The sequence below is a fragment of the Manihot esculenta genome, chromosome 11 (assembly GCF_001659605.2).
Source record: "Manihot esculenta cultivar AM560-2 chromosome 11, M.esculenta_v8, whole genome shotgun sequence".
Lineage (NCBI taxonomy): Eukaryota > Viridiplantae > Streptophyta > Magnoliopsida > Malpighiales > Euphorbiaceae > Manihot > Manihot esculenta.
Window position 1 is genome coordinate 11,062,077 of NC_035171.2, and position 24,333 is coordinate 11,086,409.

Below are 24,333 nucleotides of genomic sequence, written 5' to 3' on the forward strand. Positions count from 1 at the left end.
CCTGTAGGGAGGGATAGAGATCGGTCTGGTTCCAGGCATCAACTCTATTTCGAACTCTATCTCCCTAGCAGGTGGTAAACCTGGCAGCTCGTCTGGAAAGACCTCTAAAAACTCTCTGACCACAGGCACTGAGGCGGGCTCTCTAACATGACTATCCAGCTCTCTCACATGAGCTAGAAAACCCTGACAACCCCTCCTGAGCAACCTACGAGCCTGTGGGGCTGATATCAAACCTCTAGGTGTACCCCTCATGTCTCCTCTGAAGACAACCTCTAACCCATCCTGACCTTTGAACCTGACTACCTTGTCTCTGCAGTCCAAGGTAGCACCATGGGTAGATAGCCAATCCATCCCTAGAATGACATCAAAATCCGTCAAATCTAGAACCATAAGGTTGGCTGGAAGGCATCTTCCCTCAACAAAGACTGGACTAAACCGACAGATCGACTCTGCCACTGATGGATCACACTTGGGTCCACTGACCCAAAGGGGACACTCTAACCCAGAGACCATCAAACCCAACCTCTCAACGGCTCTCGGAGCAACAAAAAAATGAGATGCACCAGGGTCCATTAAGGCATAAACATCTGAACAACCAATGATGAGATTACCTGACACCATGGTGTTTGATGCATTTGCCTCCTGCTGTGTCATCGTGAAGATCCGTGCTGGAGCTGATGGACCTTCACCCCTGAAACCCGCTGAAGAAGAGGCTGCCCCCCTCTCTCTTTGCCTCTGCCACTGGCTTGTGTCGCGGCTGGAGCTACTGGCTGAGCCACACTACCAGAAGCTGTCTGCTGGGACTGTGCCATAAAAGCTGCTCTAGGACACTCCCGTGCCATGTGTCCCTCCTACCCACATCTGAAGCAGGCTGTCGTCCCAAACCGACATACTCCCTTGTGCAGCTTCCCACATTTCATACATACTGCACTGTCTGCGCCTGAGCTCGAGCCACCTCCTAATCCCAGACCTGACTTTATCTTGTTCCAGAACTTGTTCTTCTTTGACTTCTTGGTAGTATTAGCCCACTTTTTACTGCCTGAAGCTGTTGTACTCAAAGAAGAAGGGTCTAACTTTCCCCCACCTGGGGTCTTGGAACCAGAAGACTGTGCCACAGACTGCTTAACCTTCCCTTCAATTATTGCACTAGCCTCCATCCTCTGGGCCATATCCACTATGGCATGGAAGCTCTCCCTTTCTGCTGATTGGATCAAGGAGGAATACCTGGAATGAAGCCTCATGATATACCTCCTAGCCTTCTTCTGATCTGTGTCAAGATTTTGCCCTGCAAACGGCAACAGCTCCAAGAACTTATCTGTGTACTCATCTACACTCATTTCCTCCGTCTGCCTCAACTGCTCAAACTCAATCATCTTCAACTCCCTTGAACTATCAGGGAAAGCCCATCCTACAAACTCATTAGCAAACTCTTCCCATGATAGGCTATCCAACCTTGGGTTCACATAGTTTTTAAACCACTCTCAGGCTTTCTTACATTTCAGTGTGAACCCAGCCATCTGAATGGCTCTACTGTCATTTGCCCCCAACTCATCTGTTATCATCTTGACCATCCTGAGGTACTCAAACGGATCATCACCTGTTTCATACTTAGGAGCATCCAACTTCAAGTAGTCTGTCATCTTTACCTTGCTCCCTCCAGATGAGCTAGGTTTAGGTGCTTGGACTTCTGGGACTATAGGTTCTACTGATGGTGGAGGAGATGCAACATCCCCTGGGTTAGGATTTGTTGTACCTGGATAGAAGGATGGGGGTGGGTACATAGGGTACTGTGGGTAGAAAGGTGGGTATGGCATGTAAGAAGGGTAAGGATTAAAACTGGGATAATCCGATGTACCTCCCATCAAATACCCGGGATTCTGTGAAAAGAGTGGGTATTGGGGTGGTTGAACAAACCCCGAGGCCTGAGTGCCTCCCTGAGACTCTCCCATGCCCTCTTCAGACATGCTCACACCAAGACTGCCATCCCTCCTCTGATCCACATCCATATCATCCCCCACATCTTCTGACACTCCTCCCTGAACTGTTCCTCTTCTGCTCACATCAAAAGACCTTCTAGGGTCCCTTGACACTTTCTCCCTACTAGACCTGTAGGACATTGCCCTAGGCAAAGCAGCCCTCATCCTGAGGTGGTACTCCAGTCAATCGTGCAGATCGACGAGTTCCTCTTATCCTGTTTACTGAAAAATAGCACACATCATATAAAACATTAGCATCAAATGGTTCATATGGAAACACATGAACCCGCATCACATACATCACATACATATCATATCATCAATGCACATGCATAAAATCATGGCATTTCACATCATTATTCAAGACAGGACTCTATAACCTATCCTAGTGGACATGATTTTCCTATTGTACTTGCCCTTCTATAACATCTATGAGCCCGACACTCTCAAGGTTTGACTATATGAACCTAGGGCTCTGATACCAATCTGTAACGACCCGAAAATTCATACCGCTACCGGCGCTAGGATCCAGATCGGCTTAAGGCCGCCGAGACCCGTAGCAAGCCTAACATACATCCTGTATACCTGTTAAATCCCATACATGATCACACAAATACATAAAACTTTAAACTTTTTCTTTCATTTTTCAAGCTTAGTCTGTGTATACACAAACTCATAACCATAAAACCCCACACTGGAGCCCTCATCAAATACTCCAATGGGGTAACATCTCATACCTTAAACTTGATTTACATAAACATCATTAAAACATTTCATTAAAAAGATCATGTACCAAAAGGGGATTAACATACACTAGGGTCAAGCACAATTCTATCCTCAATACAATTCTTTACATTACATCACATTATAACATTTTACAATACATGTCCACATCTAACTATTATATAAAACATGACTTCTTTACTCTTGCTGACTTCCTGGTCCATCCCGTACCTGCAAACCTGGGGTTTAAGGGAATGGGGTGAGCTACTAGAGCCCAGTGAGCAGAATAGTAAAACATTATATTTAAAATTCACGCTTTCATGAAATGCATCACATCACAAACAAATCACCTTAAGGATGAACTTGTCACCAATAGCCCTCTACATATCCAATAGTGCCAGAACGTAGAATGGGTCCTGGTCTTTCTCTTACATAACATATCATAACATTCCAATGTGCCAGGGACGTAGAATGGGTCTTCCTGGACATTCTCTTACATAGTGCCAGGGACGTAGAATGGGTCTTCCTAGACTTCCGTACCGTGTCATCATTATATCATATCATACCATACGAGGGTTAATGGATCACTCAATGTTCATCCACATCAACAACATAATATGCAATGCAACATATTCGTGAATTCTAATGCAAACAACCTAATATATCTCATGGCATTCATGATGCGTGAATCATGCTAAAACTTTCATTATTTGCTTTGAAACATAAAGAGTCATTCTACTCACCTCAGCCTAGCTCTAAAAAGACATTGAAGAAGCTAACTCACTGCTGGGGTCCTCAGTTCCTCGGGTCCGAACCTACACAGGTGGACTCAAATGAGGGACCAAACATACATGAACATGACTCTAAACAACTCCCCAAAAACCTCCTAAAACATCATAAAACAGTCATAGAAATCATGCAAAGGAAGGCTGAACAGGGCACTTTCGGTGGCAGGTTCGGCGGCCGAAAGTCCCTTCCAGAGACGAAACTCATGCATATTCGGCGGCACCTTCGGTGGCCGAAACTCCCCTCCAGAGCCGAAAGTCCAACTTTCGGGGGGCAGGGTTCGGCAGCCAAAAGCTTGCCTCCACAGGCAGGTTCGGCGGCCGAAAGTCCTTCGGCTGCCGAACCTGAGTTCTTCCAAAGTGGCAGAACTCAGCCTCCTCATACACATTTTGCCTCTCAAACCTTTCAAACATGCATTCAACACTTTCAAAACATGCATACACACATACATAAGCATATGGGGGTCTCACACTATCCTAAACCCCAACAACAACACATATAGCAACTCATACAACATACATTATCCATAAACTCAACATTAACCCTAACAACAATCAGCTAACCTAAACATGCATTTCTACCCCCATAAACCTTCATAAAACTTGTTTAAATCATCGAATGAGCTAAAGATCTACTCTTACCTCTTGAAGATTGAGAAGGGAGGCGACCTACACTTGGAGAAATAGAGAAAGAGAGCTTCGGGGTCTCCAAGCTTCAAATCTTGGTCTTAGCTCCAAAAACTTCAAAAACCAAGTTAAAACTCGTTAAAACTTGAAAGATTTGAGGAAAATCATCAAAACCAACCATGGGAGGGCATGAACTCACCGTTGACCGAAAATAGGGGAGAAAGGTCGCCCATTTTCAGCCATGGGGCCTTTTATAGGTGGCTGGCCAGACCACCTTCGAAAGCCAAAGGTGACTCCAAAACTCCACCAAGTTTGGCGGCCGAACATGAGGTTCGACGGCCGAACCTGGATTTTCCTCTATAGTCATTTTCATTCAAAACTCAATTTCTTATTTAAAACCGTAAAATACTTGAAAATATTTAATAAAAATATTATTCTACCCTTCTAGAGGTTTTCGACATCCGAGATTCCACCGGACGGTAGGAATTCTGATACTGGAGTCTAGTCGGGTATTACACGGAGAATTGCGGCTAAGGCTGCTAATTACCAGGTGGTACGAGGAACCCTATACCGAAGAGGAAAATCCAGCCCATGTCTAAGGTGTGTGGGACTAGAGGAAGCATTGAAAATAATTAAGGAAATACATCAAGGAGTCTATAGAGTTCATGAAGGGGCAACCACACTAACAAACAAGATCTTCTGGCAAGGGTATTATTGGCCGACAGTGAAGAAGGAAGCAATAGATTTTGTAAAGAAATGTGATATATGCCAAAGGTTCGCTAATGCAATCAATATTCCAGCTACACCACAGTAGAGTATATTAAGCCTATGGGCATTCTCGCAGTGGAGAATAGATATACTGGGACCATTCCTCAATACCATAAGGCATAAGATGTTTGTAATAGTAACTGTGGAGTATTTTTCTAAGTGGCTTGAGGAAGAGGCTGTTTCCACTATCCCAGCCAGGAAGTTGATAGATTTTGTATGAGGCAATATCATCTGTCGGTTTAGGATACCAAGAACGCTCATCTCGGATAATGGAAAGCAGTTCAACTGTAACTCATTTAGAGATTTCACTAGAAACATAGGGATATGGCATAAGTTTTCTTCGGTAGCCCATCCACAAAGAACGATCAAATCGAAGTGACAAACCGGGCTATCCTCCAAGGTTTGAAGAAGTGCCTAGATGGGGCTGAGAAGAATTGGGCATCCGAACTATCTAGCATCTTATGGGCATTTCGAACTATACCCTGGAAACCTACCAGAGAGACTCCATTCACATTGGCATTTAGAACAGATGTCGTGGTTATCGTAGAGTTGCAAATCCCAACACACTGAGTGCAATTCAATGGTGAAAACCTAAATGGCGAGAAGCTAAGTAACCTGAACACCCTTGAAGAAGTTAGAGATGAGGCGTAAGTATGAAGAACAGTCTATCAACAAAAAGCAGCTCGGTACTATAACCAGAAGTTTCGTGAAAGAAACTTGAAGGTTGGAGACTTGGTGGTAAGAAGATTGGAAGCCACAAGGAAAAGAGCTATTGTGGGCAAACTAGTGCCGAACTGGGAGGGTCCGTTTAGAGTCACTAAGGTTATCAGGCTAGAGATATATAGAATCGAGGATCTGCAAGAGAACCCGAAGCCTCATGCCTGAAACATCCAACATTTAAAGAGGTATTTTCAATAAAATGTAATGTAATTGTAACATGGAAGAAATAAAATTCCTCTTGTAAGTTCATTTTCTACCTTTAAGTTTTTCTATTGCAAGAAAGGCCAGCCACAGCAGGTGTCAACCTCAGAAATAGACCTCTAGCACCAATAAACCGAGTTGAGGACTTAAACAAAGAAAAAGCCCAACCACGACAAGTGACAGCCTCGAAAATAGGCCCCTGGCACCAATAAGTTGAGTTGAGGACTTAAATAAAGAAGAAGCCTAACCACGGCAAGTGCCGGCCACGGAAATAAACCTCTGGTGCCACTAAGCCGAGTTGAGGACTTAAATGAAGAAGAAGCCTAAGCACGATAGGTACCGGCCTCGCAAATAGAACCCTGACACCACTAAGTCGAGTTGAGGACTTAAATGAAGAAGAAGCCTAACCATGGCAAGTGCCAATCTCGAAGATAGACCCCTAGCACCACTAAGTCGAGTTGAGGATTTAAACGAAGAAGAAGCCCAACCACGACTGGTGCCAGCCTTGAAAATAGACCCCTGGCACCAATAAGCCAAGTTGAGGACTTAAACGAAGAAGAAGCCTGACCACGGTAGGTGCCGGCCTGAAAATAGACCCCTAACACCAATAAGCCGAGTTGAGGACTTAAATGAAGAAGCTCAACCACGGCAGGTGCCATTGTAACGACCCGGAAACCGATACCCCTCTGTAACGGCCCGAACAGCTACCGGCGCTAGGATCCAGATCGGCTTAAGGCCGCCGGGACCCGTAGCAAGCCAAACATACCTCCTATCACCTGGTCAATTCCCATACATGATCAAAACATAAACATAAGACCTCCACTAGGGTCCTCATCAAACACTAGCGTGGTAAACAACACATGCCACCAGTTTAGTTCAAACATAACTCAACACTAAACATAACATACATCATGTATTAAACAGGGACTAACCAAGTCTTAGGGCCAAGCACAGTACTAATCCATAAACATAACTCTACTAACTTTACATTACATTATCTCAATTTACATTACATCAATCTGCAATACATGTCCACACTAAAACACTAATCTAATACTAATACAAAAGTAAAGTCTTAACTCTTGAGACTTCCCGAGCGACCTCATACCTGCAACACTGGGGTTAGGGGAGAGGGGTGAGCTAAAAAGCCCAGTGAGTAGAAACAAAGAAAACAGTTCATTAATTACATGCTTTCATGAAATGCGTCACAGCACAAACATTCCACATAACAGACGGACATGACCACCAAAACTCCCTCTGCATAGTGCCTGGCCCATGAAGGGACTTACCCAGGTCTTTCATACATAACTTAGTGCCTGGCCCACGAAGGGACTTATCCAGGTCTTTCATACATAACATGGGCTATTGGGGTCGCCTTGGTCCATCCACATCAACAATAAATAATGCAATGCGTCATATTCGTGTAACTAGTGCAATCAACCTATTACATATAACATGATGCGTGAACATGCTTTAGGCATTTGATTTCGTAAAATAAAAGATTAAGTTTAGTTCTACTCACCTCTGGCAGACGCTGAACTGACTCTGCAACTGCTAACACTGATGGCCTCCTCGATCCCTCGGGTCCGATCCTACACAGGTGGACTCGAATGAGGCGCCAAACACACTCTAAACAACTCATAAACAACTACCCAAAAACCCTCTAAAACATCACTTAAACATGCATAGAAAACAACCATGAAAAGGCTGGATAGGGCACTTTCGGCGGCACCTTCGGCGGCCGAACCCTCCCTCCAGAGACGAAACTCGGGCACTTTCGGCGGCACCTTCGGTGGCCGAAAGTCCCACTCCAGAGACGAAAGTCAGGCACTTTCGGCGGCCGAACCTTCCTTCGACGGCCGAAAGTCTGCTTTCAAGCTAAAACTCAACTTTCGGGGGCAAAGTTAGGCGGCCAAACCATGCATCCAAAGGCAAGTTCGACGGCCGAAACTACTTTCGGCGGCCGAACCTGAGTTCTTCCGAGAAGGGCAGAACTCAGCTTCTCATGCATTCAAGCCTCCCAAACCTTCCAAACACCCCAAAACAAGCACCCAACCTCCTAAAACATGCATAAACCTAAAACCATGCACAAAGGAGTTTAACAACTTGATGAAACTCCGAAAACAACATCAAAACATACATAGATAGCTTATGACCCACATAGGCCAAAACCATCAAAACAACCCAAATCCTCACATACTCTCTCCCCATCATGCATACTCACTCCCACATGCATAGACTAGCTTAAACTTCCTACATATCCTCACATAAACATATATAAACATACATCGGGCATAAAACCCACATAAACCTAAACATGCATATCTACCCATACTCCACCATCAAATCCTCTTAAAACTCACTTAAAACTTCATTAAAACCTAAAGGAGAGCAAAGATCCTCACTTACCTCTTGAAGATCGAGGGTTTGTGCGAGCTCTAACTTGGAGATGGGAGAAACCAACTCCTTGGGTCTCCAAGTTCCCAAAACTTGATCTAAGCTTGAAAACTCTTCAAAATAACCATGGAACTCATGAAAACATGAAGGAGATGAAGAAAAACATGAAAACGGCCAAGGGAGGACAAAACTCACCTGAGCTCGAGAATGGGGAGAAAACTCGCCCATTTCCGATCTGAGGGCCCTTTATAGGTGGACTGCTGAACCACCTTCGGCAGCCTAACGTGCCCCCTAAACTCATGCATGTTCGGCGGCCGAACCTTGGCTCGTTCAAACAAGACTTTCGGAGGCCAAAGGCGCTCCCGAAGCCTTTCCATGTTCGGCGGCCGAACTTCACTTTCGGCGGCCGAACCTGGCAAACGCCTCCTTGGTCTTTTCTTTTTAAAACTCAATTCTTTTTCATTTAAAATCATGAAATCAGTAAAAACCTTTTAGAAAATACATTTTACCCCTCTAGAAGCCTCTGGCATCTTCAGAAATTCCAGATTCCAACGGAGATTCCGCCGGAAGGTAGGGATTCCGATGCCGGAATCTAGCCGGGTATTACAGCCATTCTTGAAAATAGACCCCTGGAACCACTAAGCCAAGTTGAGGACTTAAGCGAACAAAGAAGCCTAACCACGGCAAGTGTCGGCCTCAAAAATAGACCCCTGGCACCAATAAGCCAAGTTGAGGACCTAAGTGAAGCAAAGAAAACTTAAGGCAGGTGCCGACCTCAGAAAATAACCCCGGCACTATATAAGCCGAATTGAAAAACAAAATAAACAAAACCTAAGGCAGGTGTCGGCCTCGGAAAATGACCCCTCAAACCCCACAAGCCAGGCTAAAAATTGAACAAAGAAAACCTAACTGCTACAATAATCGATTTTGGAAATGGACCCCAGGCACCAAGCTAGTCTAGTTAAAAGAACCTTAAAACTTAGCCTAGTAAAAGGTCCAGGTGATGACAGAACAAAAATACCTAAGGACATAAAAATTGAGATAATTTCCAATAGGAAGTCAAATAAAAATTAAGATAATCTCCAATATGGAAGTCAATTGCACCAAGCAAATTGCATTCACAAAGTAAGCAGTTGTCCAACAAATTACAGAGCATACACTTGCCTCAACAAACCACGTAGTGGCATTCACAGATAACATTCACAAAACATAGCTAAAATACAATAGTACAAACAAAACTCAAACCGATTAACAAGAAACCAAGAGAGGAGAATGGACTAAAAGGTCAATTTATTTATTGCTTGTCTACACCGTTTGAGTTCGTTACAAAAGTAGAGGGGGAAGGAGGAGTAGAACTAACTAGGTCGTTATTTATAGGAGGCTTAGAAGGGTCAACTTCCTACTGTGTAGAGAGAAAAAGAGGAGGGTTCTTAGGGAGGGGGTTGTCATCCTCTCCATCACAGACCTCCTCACCATCAAAGTCAAATTCAAGAGCTCGCAAGTCAGCCAATGGAGCAGTGGGGGCATCACGGCCAGCCTTGAGGCCTTAATTGTAGCCAGTAGTGAACATCCGAAATGCCTCCTCGTAGATCTTCTTCCATAGCTTCTCTGAGCCCTTGCACTCTTGTAGCCGCTCGTCACAGGCCTGCTGAACTCTATCTTCTGCAGCCTTGGCATCCCTCAGCATAGAAGCACACCTCTCCTCCGGAGCTGAGATCTCCTGACAGAGTTGCTACTGTCGAAGGTGAGACTTCTTCACTATCAAAGCCATGCCCTTCAGGTCATTAGCCTGCTTATTGAGCTCCTACTAAAGAACAATAGCACAAGCCAAGGCCCCATTGCGTTGAGCCCAGGCCTCATCTCGCTGACGATGAGTCTCTTCTAAGGAGGACAACTGCACGAGGGCTTCATCCCATTGAGACTCCACTACAAAGGCCCGCTGAGATGACTTAGCAATGTCCTCACTTAACTCCCCTAGTTTCGTGGTGAGGTTTGTAACTTTCCCTTTAAGGTCAATAATTTGCTCATGGGCCACAAATGCAGCGAGCATATTTTCATCTCGGCGTGTCTCCTCAACACGATGGTCTATGGAGCTCTAGAGAGATCAGTTCCAAGCGTCAATCTCCATGAACACGCCCAAGGACTACCATAGAAAAAATGATATTAGAGAACTCTAAATTTAGAATGTGAAAGAAAAAAGGGAATTAACTCACCATAAGATGCAACTCCCTCAGACTGTCCCCAAGAGCCTCTATAGAGCGGAAGTTGCAAGCAGATTGTTGGCCAAATTACAGACAATCGCGAGGAAATGGGGGTCATAGACGTCTAGAACTCCCCCAAACACCTTGTTGCATAGCATCTCGGTTATAGAGGCTAGTGTGGAGTCAGCATCGACCTCAGCTGTAACGACCCGGAAACCGATACCCTACCGTAACGACCCGAATCGCCACCGGCGCTAGGATCCAGATCGGCTTAAGGCCGCCGGGACCCGTAGCAAGCCAAACATACCTCCTATCACCTGGTCAAATCCCGTACATGATCAAAACTTTAACATAAAAACTCAAACATCTGAAGTACAAACCGAACCTGACCTGTATGCGACATAACTGAAAACATAAAAGGACCCCTACTAGAGCCCTCATCAAAACTCTAGCTGGGTCTACATAGCATACATCAAGCCGGAGTCACATCCAGAGAACCAAACCTAACCTGTGCATGCATCAAGCCACAACACAAGACCTCCACTAGGGTCCTCATCCATTACCATAGCGTGGTACACAACACATGCCACAGGATTAGTTCAAACATAACTCAACATCTAGCATAACATACATCATGTATTAAACAGGGACTAACCAAGTCTCAGGGCCAAGCACAGTACTAATCCATAAACATAACTTTACATTACATTCTCTTACAAAACATTATATCAATGTACAATACATGTCCACACTGAAAGTGCTAATCTAAAACTATTACATAAGCAAAACTTTTACTCTTGACGTCTTCCTGGCCTACCACTGACCTGCAAAACTGGGGTTAGGGGAGAGGGGTGAGCTAAAAAGCCCAGTGAGTAGAAACAAAGAAAACAGTTCATTAATTACATGCTTTCATGAAATGCGTCACAGCACAAACAAGTCATATCACGGATTGGACCCAACCCCAAAACATCCCTTCCAGTCTCAGTATGCCCGGCCCAGCCGGGTCTCACAACCTTCGTATGCCTGGCCCGGCCAGGTCTTACAACAACTGTATATGTATGCCTGGCCCGGCCAGGTCTCACAACATCTCTAGGGCTAGTGGGGTCGTCCTTGGTCCAATCTCCATCAACAGTAAATAATGCAATGATTCATATTCGTGTAACTAGTGCAATCAACCTATTACATATAAACATGATGCATGAACATGCTCTAGGCATTTGATTTCATAAAATAAAAGATTAAGTTAGTTCTACTCACCTCTGGCAGATGCTGGACCGACTCTGCAACTGCTAACGCTGATGGCCTCCTCGATCCCTCGGGTCCGATCCTACACAGGTGGACTCGAATGAGGTGCCAACACACTCTAAACAACTCATAAACAACTCCCCCAAAACCCCCTAAAACATCACTTAAACTTGCATAGAAAACAACCTTGAAAAGGCTAGACAGGGCACTTTTGGCGGCACCTTCGGCGGCCGAACCCTCCCTCCAGAGACGAAACTCGGGCACTTTCAGCGGCACCTTCGGCGGCCGAAAGTCCCACTCCAGAGACGAAAGTCAGGCACTTTCGGCAGCCGAACCCTTCCTTCGGCGACCGAAAGTCTGCTTTCAAGCCAAAACTCAACTTTCGGGGGCAAGGTTAGGCGGCCAATCCATGCGTTCAAAGGCAGGTTCGGCGGCCGAAACCACCTTCGGCGGCCGAACCTGAGTTCTTCCCAGAAGGGCAGAACTCAGCTTCTCATGCATTTAAGCCTCCCAAACCTTCCAAACACCCCAAAACAAGCCTCCAACTTCACAAACACATGCATAAACCCATAACCATGCACAAAGGAGCTTAAACAACTAGATTAAACTCCAAAAACAACATCAAAAACATACATAGATAGCTTATGACCCACATAGGCCAAAACCATCAAAACAACCCAAATCCTCACATACTCTCTTCCCATCATGTATACTCACTCCCACATGTATAGACTAGCTTAAACCTTCAACATATCATCACATAATCATATATAAACATACATTTGCATAAAAACCCACATAAAGCCTAACATGCATATCTACCCATACTCCACCATCAAATCCTCTTAAAACTCACTTAAAACTTCATTAAAACCTAAAGGAAAGCAAAGATCCTCACTTACCTCTTGAAGATCGAGGGTTTGTGCGAGCTCTAACTTGGAGGTGGGAGAAACCAACCCCTTGGGTCTCCAAGTTCCCAAAACTTGATCTAACCTTGAAAACTCTTCAAAACAACCATAAAACTCATGAAAACATGAAGGAGATGAAGAAAAACATGAAAACGGCCAAGGGAGGACAAAAACTCACCTGAGCTCGAGAATGGGGAGAAAACTCGCCCATTTCCGATCTGAGGGCCCTTTATAGGTAGTCTGGTCAAAGACCTTCGGCAGCCTAACGTGCCCCCTAAACTCATGCATGTTCGGCGGCCGAACTTGAGGTTCGGCGGCCGAACCTTGGCTCGTTCAAACAAGACTTTCGGAGGCCAAAAGCACTCCCGAAGCCTTTCCATGTTTGGCGGCCGAACTTCACTTTCGGCGGCCGAACCTGGCAAACGCCTCCTTGGTCTTTTTCTTTTCAAACTCAATTCTTTTTCATTTAAAACCATGAAATCATGTGAAAACATTTTAGAAAACACATTTTACCCCTCTAGGAGCCTTTAGCATTCTTCAGAAATTCCAGATTCCAACGGAGATTCTGCCAGAAGGTAGGGATTCCGATGCCGGAATCTAGCCGGGTATTACATCAGCACCATTCAACAAATCATTGTCAGGGGCAGAAGACAGATTCTCCACTGCCTTCTTTCCCTTATCGATGAAAGGGGGCCTACCTCCACAAGTTTCAAGGTCCTAGCGCAATTGGCAACCCGACCCCCTATGATGATATTACCTATAGCCCGAATAGGAGAGACACTCAGAGTTGGAGACCTGGTGCCCTCCTCTGAGCTGTCCTCTTTTGACTCACTGATGATAATGGGCTCCTTAAGGACCTCCTTTGGGGTAGCAAGAGCCTTAGAGGAGGCCAGCATCTTAAAAGGGACCGATGTCCTAGGGGCTGCAAAACGAAAACCTCTTGACATCAGCACTAAAGCCAATGAAGGTGCAGGAGTGCGAGCAGAAGGATGAGCTGACGACACTAGAGTCGCGGCCTGAAAAACCTCTCTAGTCTCATCGGCAATAGATTTGTTAGCCTTAAAAGCAGCCAAAGTGTCCTTTATGTTCTCTTGAGATAGGGTGAAGTTCTTGGAGAGCTTGGTTTTGTCCATCGGCAATATCAAAAGCTGAAAAAGAAACACAAATTCAGTCAGAACTTAAAATGGAAAAAGAAAAATACAAGATGAAAACTTAAAGGTACCAGCTTGTTGATAGTCCTATAGGTTGGACATGAACATGCACTTTTTGACATCATTTTTTTTTTTACATAGGTCAGTTGAAAAGGGCATATATGATCTATGAGGTTTATAGGAAATTCTTTGCAACCTTGAGGCACCTTCCCCTAAGAAAGGCCAACATCCCACTCAATCCCTAAGCTCTCCTTCAACTCGACAATGACGAAGTGCTCTACCCAGCCTTTAATCGAGTTTTTATACCTAGTAAAGATGGATAACCCAGTTCGAAGACCAAAATAATAGAACTTGTGGGAAGACCTAACTAAATGAAAGAAGGCAGAGAATAAATCAATAGAAGGGATAAAACCCCAACACAGATAGATAGACTTGAAGTAACACATAAATAGGATGGAGTTAGGAGACAACATTTGGAGAGTAACTCTAAAATGTTGAAAGACCTCAATGAAAAAGGGGGTAAAGGGAAAAACTAACCCTAATTCGTATTGTTTGACGAAAAAGATCAAATTGTGGCCTTGATGAGCATTAACCAAACCCATAGGTGGTGGATTGGGGAGGAAGATTCACTCATTATGCAGAGGTGCCCTAATCCTAAAGATCACGGTATCTACCAAGTCACGAAAGAAATGATGAAAAAGGGAGGAAGGAGTGACAGAGGAGGCTAAACCGCCCATCGCGAGTATCTCAGTAGAAGCCATGAGAAGAGCGACAATGTACCTCTAATTGGAGAACCACGATAATGGAGAGAAGGGGTGCGAAATGGCAGAGGCGATGCAAGAGGAAGAGCAACGAGTGAAAGTGAAATTCGAAATTAGGGAAGACAAAAGAAATGACGTTTGACAGAACTCACTCCTTGAGCCACACAAAAATAATAGGGGATTTCAAAATTTACCCCCTCAGTAATTATAAAATAATTAATAAGGCAGTAAAAGGGCACTTAATGACTGTCGAGCGCCAGGCAATTGGGCCTAACACAGCCCAAGCGAAAGAAACCAGGTCGGACTGAATGTTGGCCCAATACACAGTGAAAGAACAAGCCTCATACAGATTTAGGGTCTGTCTTCGCAAATCGAGTAGGACTTGAATAGACCGGGACATTTTGTCCCAAATATCAATCAGCCTCCATATAGAGACAAAGCCTGCAATATCGAGAGAATTAAATAGCCACCTAACGAGGGCAATGACGCAATACGTCTGCACGAGCTATTCGTGTAAATGTGACAGAGAGTTACGGATGTAAAACGGTAATTAAACACCCAAAAAAGACAAAAAAGGAATAAAAATAAAAGGAAGAAGGAGGAAAATAGAAATTAAGCTTATCAAAACTCACCCGAATCTAAATCTATTCTTAGATCTCAGATCTCAAACATCACCATCTATTAATTTTTTTAGAATGTTTTAAATGCTGAAAAATGTAAAATATATTTTTTGTGAAGTAAACATACTCTAAAATCAGTATTGAATTACACACAATACCATAACTAAGGATTAGATACCCATAATTCAAAACTCATATACATTAATACTCATATTTTAAAAAATAAATACAACTCTTTTTAAACTCAATTTATTTACGAAAAATAATTTATATATAAAAAGTATTTTTAAAAAAATAATTTATTTCCATTCTTTGATTATAATTCAAAAAATAAAGAATATTAATAAATATATATATAATAGTGTTAATAAAATTGTCAAAATCTATAAAATGACTTTCTCTTTTAAAAAAATAAAGTTATTTTTATTAAAAATGATTTAATTTTTTAATAAAAAAATATTTTTTGCTAATTATTTTTTTATATTTTAAATATTAAAAAAATATTTTTTATAATATAGAAACGGAGACATATATTAAAAATCATTATATGAGTGTAAATTCTAGCGACGAGTCAAGTGCATTAGTGACAAACATATACAATCAAAAACGTCGATTTGAGCACTCCAACTATGTAAAAGTGGGTAGGGTCCTTTTTGCATCACTTCAAGTGATTTGATGATAACTTTAACTTTTTGAACGTTAAAAACAAGTTGCTAGTTTTTTTTTGTTAAGGATAAAAATAATTTTATTAAATTAAGTATGGAAACAAGATTCAGTGTTTAAATTTTAAGATCTAGGAAAAAAATCACTACCTGCTACTAACAAGTATAGGCCTAAACCCATTAAAATAGAAACCCTAGTAGGTAATGGGTCATAATAGAAGAAGACAATAAGTGCCAACGTACCAAAACTCCTAACCGCCACTAAGAAGTGCTAGAAACACTATTGAAGCTTAAAGAACGGAGTAATTTGTTACATGCATGGCTATAAACTCAAACAACCTGTACAAATCAAACTTCTTTGCTAGTTAAAACATCAAGCAGAGCATCTCAATTATCCATTCAACTATTTTTTTTAATCTTCTTTTATAACATTGAAAGAATAATGGCCAATAAATAAAACGCAGCACACAAGTATGAGATTAATGAAACGGTATGTATAAGGAAGTGTACAGAGACGACTTCCCCGAGACTATGTCTAATTGAAAAACACCGAGCTAATACCAAACTGAAAAATGCCAAGCTAATGTCGAACTGGAAAACACCGAACTGATGCCAAACTGAAAAGTCACGCCTTCCACATGCAAAAAATTTAAGCGGAAAAATGAGTAGTTAGTTATGAAAGTAGTTAGCATTTTGTTGAGAAGATTCTCTAGATCATTCTAGCAGTTTCCACTCTTGTATATATAAGTTAACATAGAGTAAGCAATAAACATGAATTTTTCCTCTCTTTTATTTTTTATTATCATTATTACAGTCTGCACATGGTATTAGAGCTTGATGATCAAGTTTCTGTAGCAGCCATGGCTAGTACCAGCGACATGATCCTTACTGTGATTTAGAAGGGCCACCTCACTCTATATAATTCTGATTCTCCAGGAGCAGTGTTGGTGAGCGTACTGCTCACTGAAGAGAACTACCTGACCTAGAGCAGATTGATGCTGATCGCATTGCGAGCTAAGGATAAGGTTGGCTTTGTCACCGGAAAACACAAGAAACCTGAGGAAGCTCTCAGGATTTTGAGCAATGGTAGGAAGTCGACAGCATGGTGATTTCTTAGATTCTTAACTCTATTTCCAAAGAAATCGTAGAGGCCTTTCTATATACCACAACTTCTCATGAACTATGGGAAGAGTTGGCTCAACACTTTGGAGGCAGCAATGAACCTCAGATCTACCAGATCGTAAGAGAAATCAGCTCATTCCAACAAGGTAACATGAATGTAATGGTTTACTTTACTAAATTCAAGAAAGTTTGGGATGAATTATCTTGTGTCAGACTATTTCTTGTATGTACTTGTGGTGCTGCAAAGGAAATGAGTGAAATCTGTGAAAGCGACAAATTGATCCAGTTCCTCATAGGACTAAATTCATTATATGATCACATTAGGAACCAAATCCTCCTCTTGGATTTGTTTTCCCTGGTGAATCAAGCACATGCCATGGTATTGAGGATTGAAAAACAAAGAGAGGCTAACACCTTTACACCAGACGTGACAGATGGTTCCATGGCCATGATGGCTAAGACACAAGGTAATAATAGGGAGAACACAAGCTATAAAACATCATTCAAGAGAAGGGAGACCAAAAAGAAAGAAGAAAGATTCTGCGATCACTGCAAAAACACAAGGCACAATAAGGACTCTTGTTTCAAGCTAATTAGATATCCTAAATGGTTCAAACAAAAGAAAATGAAGCAGTTCGCAAATGCTGTAGAAGATACCTGTGATAGCACACTTGAGGTTAAGCCAGGTAAAGCCCGTAAAGAAGAATTAACTGTCACTATCACTAGCATAATTTAGCAAGAATTGAGCAAGATGATAAAAGGCAAAGGAGTCTAGGAGGCCAACTATCCTGCATTTACTGGATTTGCAGGTAAATGCACTCAAAATTTTTCTGTTTATGTTCGTTCTATTAATATTAGTAATTGGATCATAGATAGTGGTGCTACATCTCATATATGTTCTTCCCTTATACTTTTACAAAACACCAAGCCTGTAACTAAATCCATAATTGTGTCACTACCTGATGGATTAACTAAAGAGGTTCAAAGAATTGGCGAGGACAGACTTAAAACTAACCTGATATTGCAAAATGTACTTCTCATACTAGGTTTCAAACACAACCTCTTTTTGGTTCAACAACTTCTAAAGGATTCTAATGTTTATGTGATTTTTTATCTGAATTACTGTGAGTTATAGGACCTTTGGACTAAAGAGTTGGTTGCTGTGGGACACCTTCATGAAGGATTATACAAGATCAGTATCAGTTCATTCTCTGTAATAAGACATGTATCAGAAAAGGCTAATGTCTTAATGATGTAACTGATTTCAAAATGAATAAAAGGGATACTTCTCTATGGCACATAAGATTTGGCCATGCTTTCATATCAAAGCTTGCTCATATATAGGGCTTTAACTGTGATGTATCAATGTCACTATGTCACATATGTCCTCTTGCCAAAAAGTCAAGACTGCCATTTCCAAAAGGCTCAATCCCATTATTTTTCACCTTTTACACAGAGACATCTGAGGACCTTACCACTGACTTGTTTTTACAGGTGCCTCATACTTCTTAACCATAGTGGACAACTACAGCAGATCGACATGGACATACCTGATGCAAAACAAGTTTCAAGTCCATTCACTCCTCTTCACTTTTCTCAAAATGATTCAACACAATACCAAGCCACTGTGAAACACATAAGGACAGATAATGGGGCAGAATTCTTGGGATTTGAGACAATGAAATTGTTTCAACAATATGGCATTATCCATAAAAAAAATGACAGCCTATACACCTATCAGAACGGGGTTGTAGAAAGGAAGCATAAAACCCTTCTAAAAATAGCTAGAGCTTTGATGTTCCATTTTGGCTTGCTAAAGAATTTCTGGGGAGAGGCTGTAACGACCCGGAAACCGGACCGCTACCGGCGCTAGGGTTCAGATCGACTTAAGGTCGCCGGAGCCCGTAGCAAGCCTACTATACATCCTGTGTACCTGATAAAAATCCCATACATGATCACACGATAAGACAAAAACATAAATATTTCATGAACCAAGGCTCGGCCTGTGCATGTATCAAACTGAAAACATAAACCCATACTAGAGCTCTCATCAAAAGCTCCACTATGGTAAACATCACATGCCTCAAGCTTGGTTCAAACATAACTCATAATTAAAACTTTTACATAAAGACTATGAAGACATGGATTACTAGATAACCACTAGGGCAAAGCATAATTCTAAAACCATAACAAAAATAATACATGTCTACACCTATACGATTACAAAGGACTATACCAGCAACTCAACTGGCTTCCCAGAGCTAATTCTGATCCTGCACACCTGGAGTTAGGGGAAAGGAATAAGCTACAAGAGCCTAGTGAGCAGAACATAAAAATAGTTCAATAAACATATGATCGAATGAAATGCGTCACAACACAAACAATTCACATCAAGATGGATTTGTCACCAGTAACCCTCTACAAATTCCAATAGTGCCCGGCCCACGACGGATGCTCCTCAAGACTTCCTCTTAAATATATCATAACATATCCATAATGCCAGGGGCGTAGAATGGGCTGCCCTGGTCTTTCCCTTACATAGTGCTAGGGGCGTAAAATGGGCAGCCCTGGTATTTCTATATCCATCATAACATATCATACTCGAGGACTAGTGGATCATCCAACATCCATCTACATCAACAGTAAATTATGCAATGCATCATATTCGTGAATTCTAATGCAAACAACCTAATACATATACATGGCATTTGCGATGCATGAGCATGCTTAAATAGTTTGATTTCTTTAAAAATAATAGATCAGTTCAGTTCTACTCACCTCAGGCTGACGCTCGCCTAACACTGACACAGTTATTTCACTGCAGGCCTCTATGGTCTCCCAAGTCTGATCCTATACAGATGGACTCAAATGAGGAACCAAATATAACCTTTACAAGACCCTAAACAACTCCCCAAGAACCCCCTAAGACATACCAAAATATGCATATAAAGCAAACAGGGGAAGGCTGGGCAGGAGACTTTCGACTGTAGGTTCAGCGGCCGAACGTCCCTCACAGATCCAAAAGTCAGTGACTTTCGGGGGCAGGTTCGGCGGCCTAAACTCCACACAGATCCAAAAGTTAATGACTTTCAGAGGCAGGTTCGGCGGCCTAAACCCCACACAGATCCGAAGGTTGGAACCTTCAGAGGCGGGTTAAGCGGCCAAAAGGCTGCCTCCACAAGCAGGTTCGGCGACCGAACTTTGCTTCGGCGGCCGAACCTGGGTTCTCCAGCAAGGCAAACTTGATTCTGCTCTATGCACACAGCCACCAAACACTCCGATCCTCACACCCAACAACTCATAAACATTCATAAGGGACATAAAAACTAGCATAATCCCTATCAAACAACACAAGAGGAACATTTATCATCAAAACTAATACAAACCCTAAAACTTAGGTTTAACCATTTGCATGCATCAATAACCCTTAAACCCCTTTAAAACTTGTTGAAAACTTCTAGAAAATAGAAGAAAAGCAAAGATTCAAACTCACCTCTTGGATACACAAAGGTGGCAGCAACCCAAACTTGGAGATGAGAAAAATCAATCTCCAGAGGTCTCCAAGGTTTAAAACTCTAGATTTGAACTCAAATCTTCAAAAACAAGGGAAAGCTCATGAATTCTTTGAGAAATTTGAAGAAATCTAAGCAAGAACATCAAAGGACGGGCATGAACTCACCTCTGCCCGAAAATGGAGAGAAAGCTCTCTCATTTTTGGGCTGAAGGCCTCTTATAGGAGGTTGGAGGAACTACCTGCGACAGCCGAACCTTGAAAGTTCGACGGCCGAACCTGGGGATTCCACTAAAACTCTTTTATTTCCTTAACAAAATTTCCAAACAATAAAACCAAAATTCATTTTATGAAAATCTTATTTTACTCTTCTAAAAATTCCAGCTTCGAGATTCTAGATTTCAATGGAGATTCCGCCGGAAAGTGAGAATTCCAATGCTGGAGTTTAGCCGGGTATTACAGAGGCAATCTTACATGCCACTTATCTAATAAATAGGTCATTAATTGGAAGACTCCCTATGAACTTCTCAACAACAGAGTACCAAATTATAGCATACTATGATCTTTTGGATGTGTATGCTATGTAACTAATGTAAGATCTCATAAAATCAAGTTTGAACCCAGAGCAACTAAATGCATTTTTCTGGAGTTTGCCACAAGAAATGAGGCATACAAACTGTATGAGCTTAATAGCAAGACCATATGTATATCTAGAGACGTTCTTTTTCATGAATCCATCTTTTGGATGGATTCATGAAACAAAGTACCAAATTATAGCATACTATGATCTTTTGGATGTGTGTGCTATGCAACTAATGTAAGACCTCACAAAACTAAGTTTGAACCTAGAGCAACTAAATGCATTTTTCTAGAGTTTGCCACAAGAAATGAGGCATACAAATTGTATGACCTTAATAGCAAGACCATATGTATATCTAGAGACGTTCTCTTTCATGAATCCATCTTTCCCAACCAAACACAAAACCAGACAGATCTTAATCCCTCTTACCCTATATCAATTTAAGAAGAATCTGAAACAGAAGTATCACAGCCTTATGACACCCACCTTACACCCCATCCGACCTCACCTTCAGACCTACCACATCATTTGACCTCAGCGTCAGACCTACAACACCATCCGACCTCACCTTCAAACCTACAACACTATCCGATCTCACCCTTAGGCCTACAACAGAATTTCGTTACAAATGAACAGATTCAAAGGAGTTCAAGGAATCATCAAAAACCAAGTTGGTTAAATGATTTTGTGGTAATAGCTCAAGATACAACCTGTGTCCTACAAAATCGCTCTGACAGTCTGAGTCCACCTTCAGGTACATCATTAATTCAAATTTCTTCAAACCATCTTTGTTTTTGTTAGTGTATTTGCCCTAGACCATTATCTTGAACCTTTTTGTATGTCGTTTTGGTTATTAATAAAAGAGGTTTTTACTATCGTTATTATTTGTTTGCATGTTACATAATAATGATTAACATCCCTGTTTACTTATTATTATGTTGATAATAATAAAATATAACTAGTATGGTTATTGATTGATAATCATGAGATGATTATGTATATGTTGATATAATTCAATAATCATAGATACTTGTTAGAGAACAAAATATTGGATGGACCCTCACTGAGATCACTACATGGGTTATTGTCATAAGTGAATCTCAAAGTAGTTATGTCTTAATCCTTTGACTTGAGATTGTCATAGTTTCCAACATGGACTGTTAAGTTTTGACATAACCAAACATTGTCTTTAATCGGACAATCATAAAGGTTATGATTGAGCATAATAGAAATTATGTAGAGGATATTGAACAATCAAGATAGAATTTATTCCTCTCTTTGAGAGAGATATCTTCTAGGCCCCTCGATAAGTGAGACTGAGAAATGCATGGCTGTGCTCAAATGAATTGATAGTGTGATCAATATTATTTGATTTTATCAGTCTACTTAGAGATCGAGAAATCATAAGTTTGAACATTATAAGTTTGACATTGACCATGACTTATGTTCAAACTAGATATTGTGTGACAAAGGGATTAATACATGTTCTATTTATTAGGCTTTATCGGACTATCGATTCTCATATTAATTGGGTAGTCATAATGTCTTGTTAGAGGCCGCTTATGATTTATGGGCCTTGTAGGACTAGGCCTATTACCAATTAATGTGAGCCTATTGGGTCACAAACAAAAAAACGTTGTTGACATGCTATGTCATATTAATGGGCTAAAAGCACAAAGCCCATTAATATAATTGATAATGATAAAGTATTATTATTATTAATATTAATTATTTATTATTATAAGATAATAACATTTAAAAGGATCTGCAGTCTATCTGTAACTGTTACAGATAAAGGACTCTATCACATAAGATATTTGAGTATTTGCGAGATTGTGATAGTTGGTTATGAACACAACTCTATCACATAAGATATTTGAGTATCTGCAAGATCGTGATAGTGGGTTATGAACACAACTCTTTCACGAAAAGAGTTGTGGGAAAACAAAATACTAAAAACGAATAAAAACTGCTTCTACGAAGTGGAAGTAATGTTTTTGAGAATTCATTTTGAGTTGCAGATCGGGAGCACATAGTTTATCCCTCTTGAGAGAGCTAACACTCTAGTAGAATAGAAGACGTTCGTGTGAATACCATAGAGGGTGTTCATTGGAAAAGCAGCACCATCAGTCTGCAATAGTATCTTCTCGTCGAGTCTAATAGGTTAGTCTCGTATCCTTCTCTTCAAAATAAACGAAGCACACAGATCCCGGGAAGGAAAATAGAGATTTTTAATTTTTCCGCTGCGTATTTGAGTTGCAATAAATTTCTGGGTTTCCTAACAGTTTTACACCTGCACATCAAGAGTTTGTAGCATTACTATCTTTAACACATGAACCATATTCTTATGAACAAGCAAAGATAGATGAAAATTGCGTAAGAGCCATGGATATGGAATTGAAAGCTCTGGAGAAAAATTCTACTTGGGAACTTGTCTTATTCCCTATACACAAAAAGCCTATCACTTCTAAATGGGTGTACAAAATCAAAAGAAAAGTTGATGGCTCAATTGACAGATATAAAGTCAGGTTAGTAGCCAAGGGATTCAATCAGCTTGAAAGAATTGATTACACTGAGAGCTTCTTTCCCGTAGCAAAAATGGTCACCATTCGCCTATTTTTTGCCATAGCAGTTTCCAGACAATGGCCAATCCACCAACTGGATATCAATATCGTCTACCTCCATGGCTCCATTAATGAAGAACTATATATGCTTCTCTCACAAGGCACTAAGGCACAACCAAATTAAGTGTGTAAACTGAAAAAATCACTCTATGGACTCAAGCAGTCTAGTTGCCAATAGAACAAAGAATTCACCCTCAAACTCAAGCAATATGGCTTCATTCAATGTTATGCTCACTGTTTCTTCACCAAATCTTCATCCTCCCCCTTTCAAGCCTTAATATCTATATTGAAGATGTGTTAATTATTGGAGACACTAAAGTAGCGATCTTGGCTACCAAACGCTACATTGACTCTCAGTTCACAATCAAGGACTTGGGACATGCGAAATTTTTTCTTGGCCTAGAAATTGCATGCTCTGCATCTGGAATGTATATTAATCAAAGAAAATGCATCACAAACATTATTCTCGACACTAGTCTCTCAAATGCCAAAACCACACAAGTACCTCTGCCTTAAGGACTTAAGCACCCAAATTGTTCAGGAGCTCTCCTCCTTAACCCAGCGCGTTATAGAAGACTAGTGGGACGACTTTTAAACCTCAATCTTTCATGACCAGATATTACTTTTTTCATGCAATAATTAAGTATGGCCAAATATAGCCAAATATAGAAGTATGGCCTCCACAGTCTGTGAGTTACAATGGCTCAGCTATCTCCTACGCACATTCTCTATCCACCTTCGCACACCAATA

At 41.4% G+C, this 24,333-nt stretch overlaps 1 protein-coding gene across 1 annotated transcript; it reads left to right on the forward strand.

Moving 5' to 3' along the window:
- The first annotated feature begins 17,018 nt into the window (after positions 1-17,018).
- LOC110625594 lies at positions 17,019-23,706 on the forward strand. Its single transcript, XM_021771229.1, has 5 exons — positions 17,019-17,553; positions 17,677-17,897; positions 18,003-18,121; positions 18,362-18,553; positions 23,244-23,706. Exons 1-5 carry the CDS (start codon positions 17,019-17,021, stop codon positions 23,704-23,706), a joined length of 1,530 nt encoding a protein of 509 aa, XP_021626921.1.
- Positions 23,707-24,333: the final 627 nt, after the last annotated feature.

What these genes read in the sequence shown, in the direction of transcription:
- LOC110625594 (XM_021771229.1), top strand. Translation starts at nt 17,019, where the DNA reads ATGAATGTAATGGTTTACTTTACTAAATTCAAGAAAGTTTGGGATGAA. An exon ending in CTAACCTGATATTGCAAAAT is followed by an intron (nt 17,898 to 18,002) that starts GTACTTCTCATA and finishes TGTGAGTTATAG; the next exon opens with GACCTTTGGACTAAAGAGTT. An exon ending in GGATTTGAGACAATGAAATT is followed by an intron (nt 18,554 to 23,243) that starts GTTTCAACAATA and finishes GTTTCCTAACAG; the next exon opens with TTTTACACCTGCACATCAAG.